Genomic DNA, 14,153 nt, shown 5'->3' on the forward strand with positions numbered 1-14,153 from the left:
GTTGTCGTAAGGTTGCTGTCGAAGTCGTGAGTGAAAGCTACCTAGGTACTCCGGCAATGAAGTTTGCCGGGCGAACAAAGTCCGACCCCCGGCTTGGCAGAGAGCTGCATCTCTCTGAGGTAAGCTGGCCCTAGACGGTTCGCAGCGTCCTATCTTTTCCACTAAATCATTTCCGCTTGCGCTTTTGGTGATGCTTCTCTAGCAGAAGCGACTCACTATGACGCTTGACGAAGCAGCCCGACCATGGATCATTGGGGCGACCCTTGGGCAGACAACAATGCCGACGACCAAAAGTCGCCGGCGAAGATCGAGGTGAACGCACCACAGCCACCCGCACTTGCACCCGCACCCGTGCTGTTAAACGGTCTCCTCGATGATGCTGGATGGGGGAACGAAGACGAGAGTTTCGGAGACTGGACCACGTCATCTGAGCAAGATACGACTGCCGCTACACCCGCAGAGACGCGCAAAGCTGAACCGAGTCCACTGAAGAATGAGCATGCGATTGAACATGTCCCGCGTTGGGACGTACAGGAGACACGTGATGATGACCTGCCGCACGCAGGAGACACGTGGGCTGGACAGGCGGAGGACACTTCTGATGTGGACAATGTGGCTTCGGAGACTTCAGACACGTCGACCACGATACAGCCGGACAATGCTTCTGGCCAAGCCCCTGCCGCTCCTTCGAATCGATTGCAGCCCGACGACGACTCTTCTGCGCGACCCTCTACATCCCCGTCTGAAGCGAGCCGTCACGAAGCACCTCCCGAATCGCCGCGAACCTCGTTCGAAGAGGAGACTGTCAACAAGGAACAGACCGTGGAAGCAACAGAACTCGAGAAAGAAGTCCAGTCGACAATAATAAACGATGAGGAGAGTGAAGTAGAGGCCGGAAGCTCGAGCAACGATAGTGCAGACGAGGAGTTTGGAACCTCTACAGAAGATACCCTATGGACAGAGGCTCTTTCTGGCCAGTCAAAGACCACACAAGACGCTGCGGATGATACCAAAGAGACATCGTCAGAGCGCCCTAGGTCTCGCTCTGGCTCGCCTACAATATCCTCGAGCACCACTCCTGCTGCCTCGCACAAGGCCGATACATATCAACTCGACAAAACTCTCCTCGACGAACTCTTTCCTCCCAATGACGCTGCAAACCAGCCGGAAGAGGCTCCAGACGACCCGATATACTCAACGTCTGGGCGCAAAGCTTGGTACAGGCTGACGCGCAAACAAACCATGAGAGAATTCAATAGCGGAAACGGGGACGACAACTACATTCGGGTTACTTGGGCAGGTTCTGAGGTCAGATCGCAGGTCAACAAGACGGTAGCAAGATGGGCTCGTGAGGACCGTCTTTCTGGCACGGGTCCAGGAGCTAGAGCTTCGTTCTACTGGGACACGCCAGCACCTCCCGAACCTATAAATCCAAGAGGCCATTTGCGCACCAAGACCTCCGTTCCCACACCACGAGCAGTCGAGGCTGCACCAGCCAGACAGAGCCTCCCTCCTGTGTCTGCCGACACGCCAATCGCTTTTAACTGGAGCTCCGCGACAACCACAACAGATCCTTGGAAGCAGGATAGTCCCGGTCTGCGCTCCATATCTCCACCTGTCGTGCCGAAGCCTACTGCTGTAGCCAACGCCCAGACTCAGGAGCTTCGCGCGGTTTCGATCGATCTTGCACGCGACGTTGGGGGTACACAAGGGCAAACGTCGACTGAAACGCCGGCTGTCGCAACGAAAGCAATCCCACCTCCAGGGTTAACCACGACCTTGGCAAGTCCTTGGGAAGAGCCCAGCGCATCGGACACCAATACTTTCAATCAAGAACAACGCGCGAATGTGCCTACAGACGATGACGATGATTGGGGTGAGATGATATCAAGCCCTACAGTGCCAACTCCAGCCTCAGCCTTCCCAAGCTCTATACCGGCGACGCTCGACAGCACCGTGTCAGCTTCCGCGCCACCTCCAACGACTCCGCCGACCCAGGATCGCTCAGCCGACGCCATGCACATCGTGCGCCTACGAAGCACCATATCGCCTACGTCAGCGATCTTTGGCCCGAAGAGTTTTGTTCCATTCCATGCTGAACAAGGGCCAATTGGACCTGGGCTCTTGAAGCCTGCTAAGCGACCCATCGATGTCACGCACGAGAAGACCAAGATTGAGGATTTTTCGAAGCCTGTTCCACCAATTGCCCAACAAGACGAAGTTCAGGTCGATACATTACCAGCGCATGATACGCCCGGTGCGGATGAAGTTACTTCTGATGGAGTCAAGGTTGCGGAGTCCAAGGATATGCAAGACGACGATTTCTCTGCATTCGCATCCAGTACCTTAGAACCAGAACCCGTCCGGCCGAGCACACCGCCTCCAGCTCCAGTGATGCCAAATGAGTCTACTATAGATGCATGGGCGGATGCTGATTTCTCTTTCTTTGAAGCGGCACCAGCGTCAAGAGCGCCGGCGCAAACCACGCGCGATTCATCAGATCCATTCTCCGTGTTCGAAACTCCGCCCAGACCTTCCAGTGTCGCGTCTTCAGCGAAAACGTTCACACGATCGTCTCCCCCACGGAATGTAAGTCCCCCTTCGATACAACCGTTGACTGGGGCTACGAACGCTGCGCAACGAAGGAAGAACGAGGAAGAGCAGGTCATCCAGAACATTCTAGCAGGATTGCCTGACTTGAGTTATATGCTGCGTTGATGCTATATCATGATTAGATGGACTTATCATTGCTGTTGGCTGCATATCGGACGGCGTTTCAGGTGCTTGGTTATCCATAGTAGATTTTGCGTCGTTGAAAGAGTCACAGTGTGGCATGAGGATATCCATCCTTTGTACATGCTTAAATTACCCATCATGGTCATTGCCCACAGTCTCTGTAAACATTGAACTGTGTGTTTCCCCTTATCTTCCTATATTCCCTGCGTTACTTGGCACATACTTCATCTTCACTTGGTTCCAAGCGCTCGAGCCTGGTTAGGTTATTACCATTCTCCTCGTTGTCTCTGCCAGGCAACCGCTGCCCTCAGCCCTCGAGTGTACAGGTCGTTTGGTCCACCACTGTATGAAATAATCTCCCACAATACTCCTTTCTCTTCCAAATCCTCAATCTCAACCCGAAAACTACTTGCATTCCCAGGGTCAACCCCTTACAACCTCGGCCTTTACCATCAAATACACTCACGGACTTTAACGAATCACAATGCCTAATCGCCGTGGCCATGGACCTCGAGAAGAACTTATACCAGAGGGTCTCATGTGGCGTCCTCCCGGAGACTCCTCGCCTGGCTGGCATTTTGTTCGACCGAGTCGGTCTCATGGCCGTAACCAGAGACAGACGACCAGCAACCGTGATCTAGAGCCCATGATACCTCCCTCCTATGACCTCGAAGCCAGAGGCGTCCTGCGTCGGCAAGCTGAACAACATGGCTTATCTCCCTCTTACCCTGCATATTGGTCTAGAGTTTACCAACAGGATTTCTACGGGTTTGGTTATCATTTTCAATACTCCGCAGTTGAACGCCTCCATCAGAGTGGTTACTCTCAGGTCGCTAGCACGGCCCAGAGCTCTATGGCTGCTTGGGGCCATGGTCATGGCTCGCCCTGGAACACCGCTTCCGGCCCCGACCACGATGCTAATTTACCCCAGGAGACGACGGACAAATTCAAGCACGATCAAGATGCATCGCATAGCAATGTTACCAGCTCCAACCACAATGACGACATTGCGAAGCGCTATGCTCATATTCCTAAACACGTTCGTCAACATCCTCGGTTCTGGGAGGTCGCAGATGCTGCGGAAGCAATCAAGAAGTTCAAAAAGGGAGATCGGGAGTTTGAATCCTATGAGGAGGTCTTGAACAAGATCATGAAGGAAATAAACAAGGATATTAAGGATACAAGGGCTTGAGCTAGCGATGGGTCCGCAAGAGTGAGAAGAGAGGAGCTGGTTATTTCAGCCTATAACGAGATGTGATGGGAATGATGCATACCGGGATTCTAGATAGGCACGCTTGTTACATAGGTGCAAGTATGTCTTCTTCGGTAAAAGGTTTCTAGTACAATCATGCTCTAGCGATATACATTTGAATATGACTCTATTTGACAGCTCTTTAGTGGCCGCACATTGCTGTGTCGTAAACAATTTTCAGTTTCTCACGCAGGCTGTCCTTTTTCTTGTAATGCGATCGGTTATAAGTGGCCGGGAATCACCGTCTTTCACGTTCACTTCTCACCTACCAAGTCCAGTCAGAAAACTGATCAGGCTACCGATCTTCTCTCTAGCGTTCACTACCAAACGCTCTAGAGTCATGCGAGCTACAGCAGTTGTTTGCTCAAGTGGGGCGGGCGCTTAAGTCCCGAACGCACCGCGACTTGTCATTTTGTGTTCCTGTACCCGGTCCTATACTGGAGACTGACACCGGCCGAACAACGAGCACACCTACTAACATGGACGACACTTCCACTGAGTTCGCTCAGCTCACCATCACTCCGATTGAGACCTTAGTGGCATGTAATCACATTCTCGACACCGTGGACAGCGCCATTCGGAGTCCTTTCACTGATCAAACGAGCACTGGCGAGATTGGCGATATTTGTGTTGAAGTCACAGAGCTGTATCAGCAAGACATATGGCCACTCATTACGCTTGAAAAATCGTCCGTTGGTCGGTTGATTGATAGGATTCTTGGGTTGGCATCATCTTGGCTGGAGCTCTCCCCGCTATTCGATGCGAACGACCGGAAGACCAAGATGCTGAAGCAGTATCTAGAAGGGCAGTTAAATTTCTTAGCCACTGGCGTGGAGGTCAACGACAATGGTATTATCAAGAACAGGGATATGGTTCTCGTCCGGCAGGCCTCATACACAGAACTCATCTCCTTAACGGACTTCTCCCACTGTACTACGGAGAATTTTATGCTCTACTACCGCAAGTTCCTGACCGAGATGATCTGGCGAATGGGCGATCCTCTAGAGAGGCTGTTTGCACCAAGATTCAAGGGAGAGTTTCGAAGGCTTGTAAAGCATACCGACCGCGCAGGTCTTCCGGAGCACTTTGGGAGCTTGAGCGTTTTCGGTATGTACACCAAGCCATCGCATGGTCCTCGACACTAATTACAGCTAGATTCTGCGTCCACCGTTACAACATGCGCCCCGCTAGTTACCTGTGCCGCCTCTCCAGACCTGACCGCGTGTCCAGACACACTCATCGAAGACTCCGTCTCTGAGGGAATACCGCACAAGCTGCCAACCCTCAAGTACGTCGCAGTCATCGAGACCGATACCGACAAAGCAATTTATGCTCTTGAGCCTTCACATGTGAATGAGAAGGACCGCAAATTGATGGATAGCGCGCAAGCCATGTGTAATGCGATGATATCCAAGGGCTACGGAGGAAAGGTTAAGCTTCAGGACATGATGGATATAGCTGTCAAGATGGCGAAGAAGTGACAAGCGCACAAAGACAGCAGCTGGTTGAGATATCGCAGTATCCATCATGTTTGCAGCCAAGTGGGGGGACAGTGCTGCAGTGAAGGCTCAAGGAGGTTGCAAGGCTTCGACGCGAAGATGAAGTTGCTGAGATACGTTGAAGCACTGCAGTCATCGCAGGCTCTTCAAGTACCTAGAGAAGAAAATCAAGTGGCTATGATATATTCGTGTTGATCTGGGTGACGTGATGAGCTTGCAGAAGTAAGAAGTAAGTACATGAAATGAAGACAGGCGCGGTACGCCATGATTCCGTACGCTCTCAAGTGCTCAGGTCCATCACATTACTATCCTCCTCCTTGCTCAACCCGAAGCGAACGTCTAGCTTCTTGATTGTGCTCTGCCTCAGTTCTTTTGACGGCCAGCCTGTACTCGGCAACATGACTTTCTTATCCCTCCTCAACTGCCTCGGAATCGGTACATTCTCTCCAGTCTTCTCATCTACCCATCCGTAAGCGACAAAGTCCAGGTAATGCTGTTGCACATTGAGCCCTCTTCTTACACCCTCGGTGATGACCATATCCACAGCATGCATCATTGGCATGCCGTCTTCATGCCAGCCCTCAAGACGCAGTAGACCCCACTGCTCTTCTGGAACGCCAGTATCGCCTTCGTCTTCGAGCCAGGGATGTGCTTCGACGTCAAGGTCCTCGTTGAGATATGTCTTCACGACCATGTCGCTCGTATTATCGTAGTTCAGCTTCAACTTCCCACTCAGCACCTTCCACAAGGTTTCCAAGCTCCTTTGACTAAGCAGCAGCGATCCCAGCTGACAAACACCGTTGCCGAGAATCGGGTCAGAGAAGCGCATATCTAGCTTGACGAAGAAGAGCTGAATGCTGATGATATCAGTATCCGTCCAGATGTCCGTGTCCTCGAGGAAGGAAAGACGTAGTTTCGTGGTGTTCAACTCCATGAGGCCCCAGAACTTCATCAGTGCGCCCTCGCAGCTGGTTGGGACGCGATGGCCTTCCAGACTTAGTATTGTCAGAATGCTGTGTACAATCTTTTGGCGCCAGAGTATCATGCCCACCCAGCGGAAACCTGGTACGTCGCGCGCTAGCCACTCCCGTCCGTCCATGGGTCTGAGCATGGGGTCTGAAATGCATAGTCGAGGATACAGCACCCAGCTGAAGATGTAACCTGCGAGCGGCGCATGGTAGCGGGCGTAGTCGTGTATCAAGGAGACGCTGTATAGGTTCAAGCGATAATGGAATTCCTTGTCGATGGCATAGAGGTTGATGATGGAAGGGTAAGGCAGGCGGAGCGCGAACTGAAAGAAGAGGTTCGGGTGTCGAAGGATCGCCTTGTAAACGCTGAAAGGCTGTTTCGGGGCTGGTGTATCGGCAGAGGCTTGGGGTGCAGTTGTAGAAAGTATCTCAGGCCCCCATATCTCAGCAGCGACGTTGCGACGGCGGTGTTGATAGCTTCGGAGGATGTAGGGCGCGTTACTGTCGGTCGTGAGTGGCTGTTGAGGTCTGCCGGTAGCTGGAGGACTTTCGTCTATTGCGCGCTTGTTTTTGCCTTTCGAGCTCGGTGAGCCGATATACATGGACATCGGGCTTGGTGGACGCTGCATAGCTGTAGAGGAGCTGTGTTGCTGTTTGTGGAGGCGAGAAAAGCTGCAGTCAGATAGTGTTGAGTAAGAGACAACCAAGACATTCTACTCTCACCATGGACAGGCCGACTCTGTGAGGAGTGTAGTGATGTGTGCAACGTGATGATTGTTAGCGTAGCGATAGTGGAGAAAACAAAGTTACTATACACTTGACACAATAGTAAACCCAGGTACCCATCAGAAAACGTCGTCTTGTCAGGGGGTGAAGGTAAGACTGGAAACCGCGTTGGCTTCCTCAAAGCTTGGATATATGTGATGACCTGCGAGGGCACTATTGACGCAAAGATTCGATAAGGAAACTTGGTGAGGGCGTTGGGGTACAAGCGAATGAGTAGCATGATACTCCTACCTTAAGAGTGCATGCTGTAGTGAAGGGATGAGCTACAGGTGTAGATTTCAGACCTTGGCAGTAGATTCCTAGATGCATTCCCCGTCGCACTGTTGCTAGATGTGCGCGTCAAGCTCGTTTCTTATATAGTGACTGTTGTCATCATCTTGCATGTATCCTGTAGAAACTAATACAAGACTTGATGGACTTGACCGGGATGAAGCGGCCACGCATCGACGTCATTGGTTGGCTCGTGCTCTGTTCAGCCCCCGCCTCGACCCCTCGTCGGTCTCCCTGCATATTCTGATAATTTAGTTGGTCTCGGTGAAATCGCGTCTCTCACGTAACACAGCAGGTAGAAATAATTCTCCTCGCCAACAGTACGTCCCGATCTCCCCTTCAGCCACGTGGTTTGATGCGCGCGCATGTATTGACTAGACGGCAATAGCAATCCGCCAATCGCATCGACACGAGTATTTGCCATCGCAGCGATTGCTGTAGAGCCATCTGCACCCCTGTATACAACAACCTTTACCATCTCGTACTACCTCGCGCGTCATGGCGTCCAATCTCCTGGGCACTGCGAAATCGACGCTGCCCAATGAGCTCGCTCTCCTAGTGCTCGACCATCTCGAAAACCACAAGTCAGCGCTACGCGCTCTTGCTCGCACGTGTCGCGGTATGCAACATCTCGCCGAAGAGCGACTCTACAAGCGAATCGAGCTTTTTTCTGTAAAGAACCTGCACGCCATCATCGAAGCCTTCACACAGCGTCAGGAACGCGTCCGCGCCGTGCAAACACTCAAAATCCTATATCAATACAGAGACCACAGTTTGAAGGATAGCGACACGTTAAGGACAACCTTCAATGAGTGCGTGGCTCGCATGGTCAACCTAAGGGAGTGGCACATTGAGAGTCCGTACGACAACTTCCAATGGGAGGGAGCTGGTGCCGAGGCTTGGGTCCATGGCGATATGCAACGTTTCTGCCGTGCGCTTGATGCAGCTTGCGTTGATGGCCCAATCGAAGCGGATAACATCATGGCGGAGCGGCGGCTGGGAAAGCATGTCGAGCGGACCGTCGGCCTGGGCCTTCTTGAGAGCTTGACAATCCATTCACACGGCGCTGACACGGACTTCTGGAACCTCGACGGCTTCCATTGCCTCTTCCGACATCCTGCGCTCAAGCATCTTCACGTCTCCTGCGTTGTCTTTCCAGCTTCTGATATCCCTCAACTTGCGTCGCATACCCGCCAAACCCCTTTGGCTTCTCTCGCCTTCGATGAGTGCGTACTGCACCCCAAAAGCTTGCTTAGCATCTTGCGTACGCCGGCACGACTGAAGACGTTGACTCTTGGCGAAAATGTCTTCAACGTCAAACGATCTAGACAGGTCAAGCCCATACTAACCAAAGACCCGTGCGCATCGCTGGCGGCTCTCTCTGCAGTTGCGCATTCGCTAGAAAGCCTCACGCACCTTGACCCAGGCTGGCGCATTGCCAGAAGCCCTCACGTTCTGCGCAGCACACGGCCGCCTGGCCATGGCATGCGCGATTTTCACCTTCTAAAATACATGGAGTGTGATACAGACTCCTTTCTGCATCAGGCAATCGTCATGAACCGCGATCTGGCGCCCCCTGGTCTGGAAACACTTCGCGTCCGCCGGCATTGGGACGTTCCTGTAAACTTTTGGGATCAGCCGCCTGACTTTGATCACTATGCGGCGTTACCTTCTCTCAAAACACTAGATTTGCTGCAATCATCTCATCTCTGGTAAGTTTGGCGGAATCACTCAAAGTTTATTTCAGACCAAACGCTGACTTTAGTTAGGCTCGACCTGGTCAACGCTGATTACGTCTGTGACGACGAGCGTCTCCGCAATCGTCACGCAAAGGCATACAAGCTATTCAAAGCTGGCATCAATCTTAAGATGTCAATAGAGATTCATAAAAGCCCCAACCTGATACCACCATATCTTCATGAAGAGCCCATCCCAGTCATTGGATGCCTGTACGATGCGAGTGTCGTCGGCTTCCATCGCCACATAATTCACGAAGAGACCGAAGAAGGCGCGCGGACAGCTCTAGAGTCTACAGGCGAAGCACCCGAGACGGACCAGCTTGGTGACGCGGACATTAGTAGATTACGAGGCGAAATGCGAATCGCTCTGCACGTCCTCAAGCACAAGTTCGTCAGGCCTGGCCGCCGACTCGCCGACTTGCTTGATTCTGATGATGAGAGTATGGAGCTCTTTGATAGCGACGACGACTTTGAGATTGACGATCTTGACGAGGAGGACGACATGGAGCTTGATCTTGAGCTAGACGACGACGGACACTTTGTGGACGAAGATGGCAATCATATATTTGAGGAAGACGGAGAGCTCTACGTTGCAGTGTGGGAGACGGCCAGTGAAACCGAGACTGAAGAAGTAGAAGATGATGATGAGATGCATGACGCGGTGGAAAGTCAACAGCAGTCTGCAAACGATGATGTAGATTAAGACAGTGCTGCAATAGCAGCTCCAGCTAGAATTCTATGTAATGCCCCATGTAGATGAATGAACGCCGGGTATGTGTGAACAGATAGTAGGAAAGTTATGCGCTGCCAGGGTGTCAGGATCGAAGGAAGATTCAGAACCTGTCACGATACGTTAGCTATTAATCGCGATCTATCAAGAAAATACTACACTCACCTAGACAGAGTCCTCATCGTGCGCATCCGAGATACTGTGACGAGCAATACGCGTTTTCCCTATTTGACCATTAGCATCCAGTTCATTGTCTGATTTCCTTCTTTCCTAATTCGGTATCCCGCCCTGCCCTAGCACCTAGCAACATCCCCAGCCCTGCCGCATGCTCATGCACCAACGTACCTTGTCAAATAACTCCCATCTGCCTTTGCTCTCCTGGTCTCCAAAAGCGGCGGCACAAACGGTAGTGCAAGAGCAGATACGACGTAGCTCGTTGCGAGGGTAGCCTTGAGGCGGTAGTGCGGGTCGCGAGGTACGCGTGTCGAGTATTGCCGGATTTGGGAGAGCGCGTGTGTTGAGATTGCCATTTTGTATGATGTGAAGAAGAAAGATGTGAAGAAACAGTATTCGTTTCTAGTCGAGAGTAATTTGTAGAGCGTTGTAGCCTGGCAGTGGTTGTGTTTCGTGGTTTGTAGGTGGTTGATCAGCCTTATGAAGATGGATGTGGGGCCGCGATGTGGTTTGGTCGTTTCGGCTTCTGTGGGGTCCTGATCGCGTGCTTTGAACTTTGTGTCTAATACACTTTCTTCGTCATCAAAACGTTAGCAAAGTTTGAGAGAAGATGCGCTCGGCGGTGCTGCGAATATAAATATGGCTCAACGTGGTTGCCTAGTAGACCCTCGTTTACAAGGCCTTAGCAAAGGGGGAAAACAAACGGTACTCACACTACGGCCGCGGCTGAACTTCACGTGGAGATGAGCGCTGTATGCAAGCGACGTCAAGTGTGGGTAGGCTTTTGTGGAGCGTGGTTATGGCTGCCTCGACGCTAGGAGTTGTTTGCGTGATTAGATGTTGCTTTGAAAGCGTGCTTCCGGTGCCGGCTTACAAACGTCTTTCTAATGTAAAGAGGTATGTTGAAAAGATGGATCGGGCGGTTATAGATATTTTTCGAGTAATATCATGTATTCTTATTGATGTTTGTGCGGTATGCTCCATAACACAGCTGCGCCTAGTGCTTCGAGAATCCCTTCCGGTCTGGGCAACCCAGATCACACCACAGTCGTGCGAGTACGCGCGAGCTACCGCCCAGCTACGGTAGAGGCTTTTACCGGAACACGGCGCAGGTTTTTTTGGCACGCCCAACAGCGCATTGGTGAGCAGTTGGTCACGACATCTCTAGTCCAAGTCACGAATCGGTAGTTTTCGCGGAGAAAGGAGTGGTTTTAACGTGTCAGCAACAACCAATCAGAGGTGATTGGTCGATGGGTGCGGCAAAGGTTCCGCGTAGCCTCGCCACGACTTCCCTTTGTAATCGCCTGCAACATCCCATTTGGGTCAGCGAAGATTTACGATTCGTTTGCGCAGTAAAATTTACCAGTTGTTATGGATTCGACGCGTTGGGTACATCATACATTCCATACACAAAGCTTGACTCACCACGTTGTATTAGAGGCATTGGACTTGTCTAGGTATATGACAGTGATGATCCCATTTTCGACATCTTCCGGAAAAAGCATAGTAGGTCATTGTATCTTGCGTTCGAGATTTCGTCACCACCGTCAATATCGATACAGTCCGTCACGCAGATTCGCATTCTCTTCAACAAAGCCCTCAGAAGCTACATGAAAAGAGAAAACCCATATCTAAACGCCGTGGAGCTACACTGCTATGAGAAATGGGAGAAAAGGAGAAAAACTGTAATCACAGCACGGCTCATACGTCCCTGTTTATGACCTGCGTTCAGTTACGACGACCGAAACGGTCATAGTTGAACAGCCGTCCACCACCAGATCTACCGCCGCCGCCGCCGCCACGCGCACCGCCACCACTATGCGACTGCTGAGGAGTATACTACTGACGCTGCTGAGGGCCTTGATCTTCCTCGTCCGACTCATCGTCGTAGTAAGCTTGCTGTTGTGGCTGGCGACGAGATGGACCATAACCGTGTGGGTACTCTTCATTCCGCGAAGCGTACTGGTGACCCTCGCGACCCATGTGTTGGTAGCTAGGCTCCTCTCGCATAGATGGGTTGTATCCACCAGCTGCATTACTGCCAATCTGACGGCGGAATGGATTGTCTGCGCGTGTTAGGCCAGCGGACATGAAGCCTCTACCACCGCTACCGCCGCCGCCACCGCCATTGCGTGGAGCTGGCTGGGGGCCAGGCCCGCTACGAGCATAGTTGCCAAAGGGCTCATGATGTTCCTGATACTGTTGGCCTTCTGGACGTGAGGAGTCGTAGGAGGAGAAGGACGAATAGCCTCCTTGACGAGGGTTGCCACCGCCCATTCCACCCATCGGACCCATGGGGCCTCTACGTTCCATACCACCACCACCCATCGGCCCACCCATTAGGCCACTACGTCCCATGCCGCTACCCATACCTCTCATCGGGCCACTGCGTCCCATACTGCCGCCCATACCACCGAAGAAGTCGCCGTCGCCAAAGAAGTCTTCACCGTCTGAGCCTCTGAAGGGATTCATCTTATCGGATGTTGAAGAGTTTTGGATTGAAAAAGATGTCGTTGGCGTTGACTTGAGTATGTAAGATTACTGTTGTTGTGTTCGTCGTTTTCCTGCTTTGACTCTTGTGGGTCGTTCGTAAGTTGAGGTGATCTGCTGTGTGTGGTAAATTAGAGTCTAGGAGTAGGCAAAGCATAGCTCATATAGTATGAGAGCAGCGGTATTCAAGTGTGAAGGTAGCTTGCTGCGATACTTCACAAGAACACTAGACAGGCTGACAGGCGGACGGTCAAAAGGTGATATTAACACTTTTTAGAGTGAATCATGGTCAAACGCACGTGTGGTCGATGGAGATACAGTTCGGGTTAGTGAATGTGCTTGCGCCCAGAGCGAATGCAGATGCTGAGAGACACTTGCATAGTGCAGTGTATAGGTTGCATCGGCGGATCTGATCAATTAGCCTAGTGAAGGCGCGCCTTGATATCTTGTCACGTTCGTATTTATGATTGCAGTTCGAAGTCCAAAGTTTTGCATGTATGAGGGAGGTTGGTGAGATGTGGATACGGTTGACTTAAGTTTCGGGCTTGTTTTAGCGTGGGAAAACTCGCGGACTGGGCTCATGCCACCGAGGTACATCCTCACCTTTGTCTATACTGCAGCGGCATATGTACCCCTCACGTCGTTCAAACTACCGTTTCCGCGTGTGTTTCGACCACCGATAATCCTTGTCTATATTGACGTGTTGTTAATTTACGCCCTGGTCAACACTGCGTGGACATGTGACATCACCGAATGCGGGGACGGCCACCACGGGAGTGCCGAGGCAGGATCCCACAACCCCTAAAATCTGGAGGAAAACCTGAACACAACACTTGCGATAGACAACTCACGTCTTGAGAGAACGCGCGCATTTACCTCTGTAAGAAATGCTAACGTGGAAACACTGTTGCTTACTTATGCAGCTGCCCAGGTGAGTAATGCCACACGTGCTCGATCACATGGTAATGGTCAGAATTCATACGAGCGCGTCATTGCATTTACTTGAAGGAGCTGAGTGACTGTGCAGGAAGCTTTCAAGACAGGGGCTCTAGTTTTGCAACGCCTAGAAATCACTCTCGATCCTGCGAACTGCCGTACCGCTTCTTGGCACTACATCTGCGTACCTAGGTAAACAGCGCGACGCATCCTGTCAGTTCTCGGTCATGCCGCCGTATCGTGAAATATTCTTCGCTCGATGACCTTCTCACAACTTCAAGAAATTCGGCTGTTTTTCTACTATTCCTACAAACGATCTGATGTTCCATTGCAGCGTTGCAACAGGTCTAGCTGAGCTTGTTCTAGCCTTCCGGGGATGCATACATTATCCTTACGCTCCACAAGCAGGCTAACCAGCATCACGCTGGCTGTCCGTCACGGAATCACATGCTGCTCAATCCCACCAACAAACCCTCGCTCTTTGTTGCCTCAATCCACCGGTGATAGACGGTGCCAACCGCCGTTGTGCTTGGATGCACTGTGATACCGCCCCAGCGGCTCAACCTGCAACAG

The 14,153-nt window shown here is 51.8% G+C and overlaps 6 protein-coding genes across 6 annotated transcripts; 3 read left to right on the forward strand and 3 right to left on the reverse strand.

Moving 5' to 3' along the window:
- Nucleotides 1-243: 243 nt before the first annotated feature.
- Nucleotides 244-2,718, forward strand: ACET3X_003257 (uncharacterized protein; the record flags this gene model as incomplete). Its single annotated transcript, XM_069448512.1, has 1 exon — nucleotides 244-2,718. The coding sequence occupies one exon, from the start codon at nucleotides 244-246 to the stop codon at nucleotides 2,716-2,718; it is 2,475 nt and encodes an 824-aa protein (XP_069309804.1).
- Nucleotides 2,719-4,467: 1,749 nt separating this feature from the next.
- On the forward strand, nucleotides 4,468-5,469 carry ACET3X_003258 (uncharacterized protein; the record flags this gene model as incomplete). The annotated part of the gene is made up of 2 exons (XM_069448513.1): nucleotides 4,468-5,095; nucleotides 5,144-5,469. The coding sequence occupies 2 exons, from the start codon at nucleotides 4,468-4,470 to the stop codon at nucleotides 5,467-5,469; spliced, it is 954 nt and encodes a 317-aa protein (XP_069309805.1).
- Nucleotides 5,470-5,767: 298 nt separating this feature from the next.
- On the reverse strand, nucleotides 5,768-7,084 carry ACET3X_003259 (uncharacterized protein; the record flags this gene model as incomplete). The annotated part of the gene is made up of 1 exon (XM_069448514.1): nucleotides 5,768-7,084. One exon carries the CDS (start codon nucleotides 7,082-7,084, stop codon nucleotides 5,768-5,770), a length of 1,317 nt encoding a protein of 438 aa, XP_069309806.1.
- A 662-nt stretch (nucleotides 7,085-7,746) lies between these two features.
- Nucleotides 7,747-9,953, forward strand: ACET3X_003260 (uncharacterized protein; the record flags this gene model as incomplete). Its single annotated transcript, XM_069448515.1, has 3 exons — nucleotides 7,747-7,831; nucleotides 7,900-9,223; nucleotides 9,281-9,953. The coding sequence occupies exons 2-3, from the start codon at nucleotides 8,010-8,012 to the stop codon at nucleotides 9,951-9,953; spliced, it is 1,887 nt and encodes a 628-aa protein (XP_069309807.1). The 5' UTR covers nucleotides 7,747-7,831; nucleotides 7,900-8,009.
- A 130-nt stretch (nucleotides 9,954-10,083) lies between these two features.
- Nucleotides 10,084-10,510, reverse strand: ACET3X_003261 (uncharacterized protein; the record flags this gene model as incomplete). Its single annotated transcript, XM_069448517.1, has 4 exons — nucleotides 10,084-10,090; nucleotides 10,146-10,204; nucleotides 10,326-10,358; nucleotides 10,406-10,510. 4 exons carry the CDS (start codon nucleotides 10,508-10,510, stop codon nucleotides 10,084-10,086), a joined length of 204 nt encoding a protein of 67 aa, XP_069309808.1.
- A 1,483-nt stretch (nucleotides 10,511-11,993) lies between these two features.
- On the reverse strand, nucleotides 11,994-12,626 carry ACET3X_003262 (uncharacterized protein; the record flags this gene model as incomplete). The annotated part of the gene is made up of 1 exon (XM_069448518.1): nucleotides 11,994-12,626. The coding sequence occupies one exon, from the start codon at nucleotides 12,624-12,626 to the stop codon at nucleotides 11,994-11,996; it is 633 nt and encodes a 210-aa protein (XP_069309809.1).
- Between the last annotated feature and the right edge of the window lie 1,527 nt (nucleotides 12,627-14,153).

This window comes from Alternaria dauci, chromosome 2 (genome assembly GCF_042100115.1).
Source record: "Alternaria dauci strain A2016 chromosome 2, whole genome shotgun sequence".
Classification (NCBI taxonomy): Eukaryota; Fungi; Ascomycota; class Dothideomycetes; order Pleosporales; family Pleosporaceae; genus Alternaria; species Alternaria dauci.